This window comes from Pygoscelis adeliae, unplaced genomic scaffold, assembly GCF_000699105.1.
Source record: "Pygoscelis adeliae isolate BGI_AS28 unplaced genomic scaffold, ASM69910v1 Scaffold786, whole genome shotgun sequence".
In the NCBI taxonomy this organism is placed as follows: domain Eukaryota; kingdom Metazoa; phylum Chordata; class Aves; order Sphenisciformes; family Spheniscidae; genus Pygoscelis; species Pygoscelis adeliae.
The window spans coordinates 60,785-62,602 of NW_008824912.1; the positions used below are offsets into that span (position 1 = coordinate 60,785).

The 1,818-nt window shown below is 60.2% G+C and overlaps 2 protein-coding genes across 2 annotated transcripts in view; both read left to right on the forward strand.

The window, feature by feature from the left end:
* ZNF512B (zinc finger protein 512B) overlaps window positions 1–1,132 on the forward strand; it is a 25,673-nt gene extending 24,541 nt beyond the window's left edge. The window contains exon 16 of the mRNA XM_009324964.1: window positions 1,103–1,132. Coding sequence (XP_009323239.1) covers window positions 1,103–1,132 — 30 coding nt within the window. The remainder of the gene's footprint in view (window positions 1–1,102) is intronic.
* Window positions 1,133–1,525: 393 nt separating this feature from the next.
* Window positions 1,526–1,818, forward strand: part of UCKL1 (uridine-cytidine kinase 1-like 1) — a 29,463-nt gene continuing 29,170 nt past the window's right edge. The window contains exon 1 of the mRNA XM_009324965.1: window positions 1,526–1,695. Coding sequence (XP_009323240.1) covers window positions 1,526–1,695 — 170 coding nt within the window. The remainder of the gene's footprint in view (window positions 1,696–1,818) is intronic.

Here is a 1,818-nt window from a genome sequence, read left to right on the forward strand (position 1 = left end):
CGCCAGGCCCCGGGGGGGGGGGGGCGGAGGGAGGGCCCCCGCCTGCCTCGCGTCCTCCCGCCTCGGCGTCCCCGTCCCGCAGCAGCCCCTGCCCAGCGTGGCTTCTGCAACCCCCGAGCTGTTTGCGAGCCTTGGGCTACCCAGCGTGGCCAGCACCTCGCACACAGCCGCGCATCGACCGCAGCAGCTCAGAGCCAGGGAGCTGGGCGTTGGAAGCTGAACGTTTTCTGAGGCAGGTGGGAATCGGGGGTCTTTCTCCATTGATTTGGGCAGCCCTGCAGCCCCTCTGGAAGCCCAGCAGTTTCCCCAGCTGGAGAAACGCTGGTGCGGTGCCTCCTGGGGATGGGGCTGAGGCTGGAGGAGGTGGCCGGTCTGTGCAGAGACCGGTGCCGTCTCGCTCGATAGAGCAGCAACGCTGCCGGCTGCAGTGAGCTCCGGTGGCCTGCCGCCGCCACGGGGGAGGGATCGGGAGCTCAGCGTAGGTCCCGCAAATTGGAACTGAGTAAGAGCTGGTAAAGCTTTATACCCTGAAACGTTTCCAGCTGCAGCTTCCATTGAATGGAGCTTCCAGGAGGCAGTTCCAATACATACCCCGTGGTTATTAAAAACACAAACTCTCGCGCTCCTCCAACACTAGCTGGAACATCAAACCCTAATGAGATCATTTAGAAAATGGGCTGCAGAGATCCGGCAGAAGAAGCTGTGTTTATGCAGGATAAAAGTGCAAACACAGGAGACCAGGGCAGTTCCTCTGCTAGCCTGCAGCACCGGGCAGCCCACCAGCAAACGGTCTCCGAGAGAAAACGGAGCCATTTTCCAGCTGGTTCCGTGCAGAGGGAGCAGCCGGGCGTTTGCACGAGCATTTTCTTTAACCACAGAGCTGCACCCTCCAGGTCCGGCGAGTCCGGCGTGGCGGGGGCTGAGTGTTGGGGGTCAGCGCTGGGGGAGTTTGCTGCTTCGTGTCCCCCGCGCACTGCCATCGGCAGGCCTCTCGCCCTTACAGAGGATTTAGTTTTGCAATAGGATACACGCGCCACCAAATCTGGCATAAATCACAGCCCCTCCCGAGCTGGCCTGTGATTTCTGCTGTAAAACCCTGCAGAACTGGTTGAAATACATCAAGCCTTACTGAGAGCGGAGGATGCTCCCGGGCAGCACCCCATCCTCAGCGGGGATTGATGCGCCGAGGTGATTTTTGCATGAGTATTTCTGAAGCCAGCCTGCAGCGGGGCCAGGCCTGCCCGCGTCCTGCCTGTCCCTGAAATGAAAGACCTGTCTAAATCCAGATTTACAGCACGGAGCCAGCTATGGAGAAATTCCCAGGGAGCATATATATCGCCTGGAGGGGCCCATCCATAAACCCCTCGTCAATAGAGAGCACATTATCTCCCCTGTGCCCTGAACTGCGGCAGAGCCGGGAGATCAGTCATCCCCACAAGGGCTGTAATGACAGAAATCCAGCAGTCGCTGCGTCTCTTTGACGGCGTAAAAGGAAAATTAGGTGAGTTTGTTGGACGTAAATTAGATGGCGGTTCAGTCCCAGGAGATCACAGATCTGCTGACCGTGAGGAAATGGGGCGCGATCCGCCCCGTCAGCCCCCCGCCCGCCCGAGGACACGCTGTCGGTGGCAACGTAACAACCGGCGCTGGGGATGCGCAGGCAGCAAAACCCGCCGCTCGCTGCCCTCCGAGCTGGTAGGACCCAGTGCTTCGATGCCTGCTGCCGGTGTCGTGATGGCCGGGCACCGCCGACCTTGCTGCGGCACAACCGGCACGGGCTGAAATTCAGAGGACAAGATGCGGTTGTGAGCTCCTGGC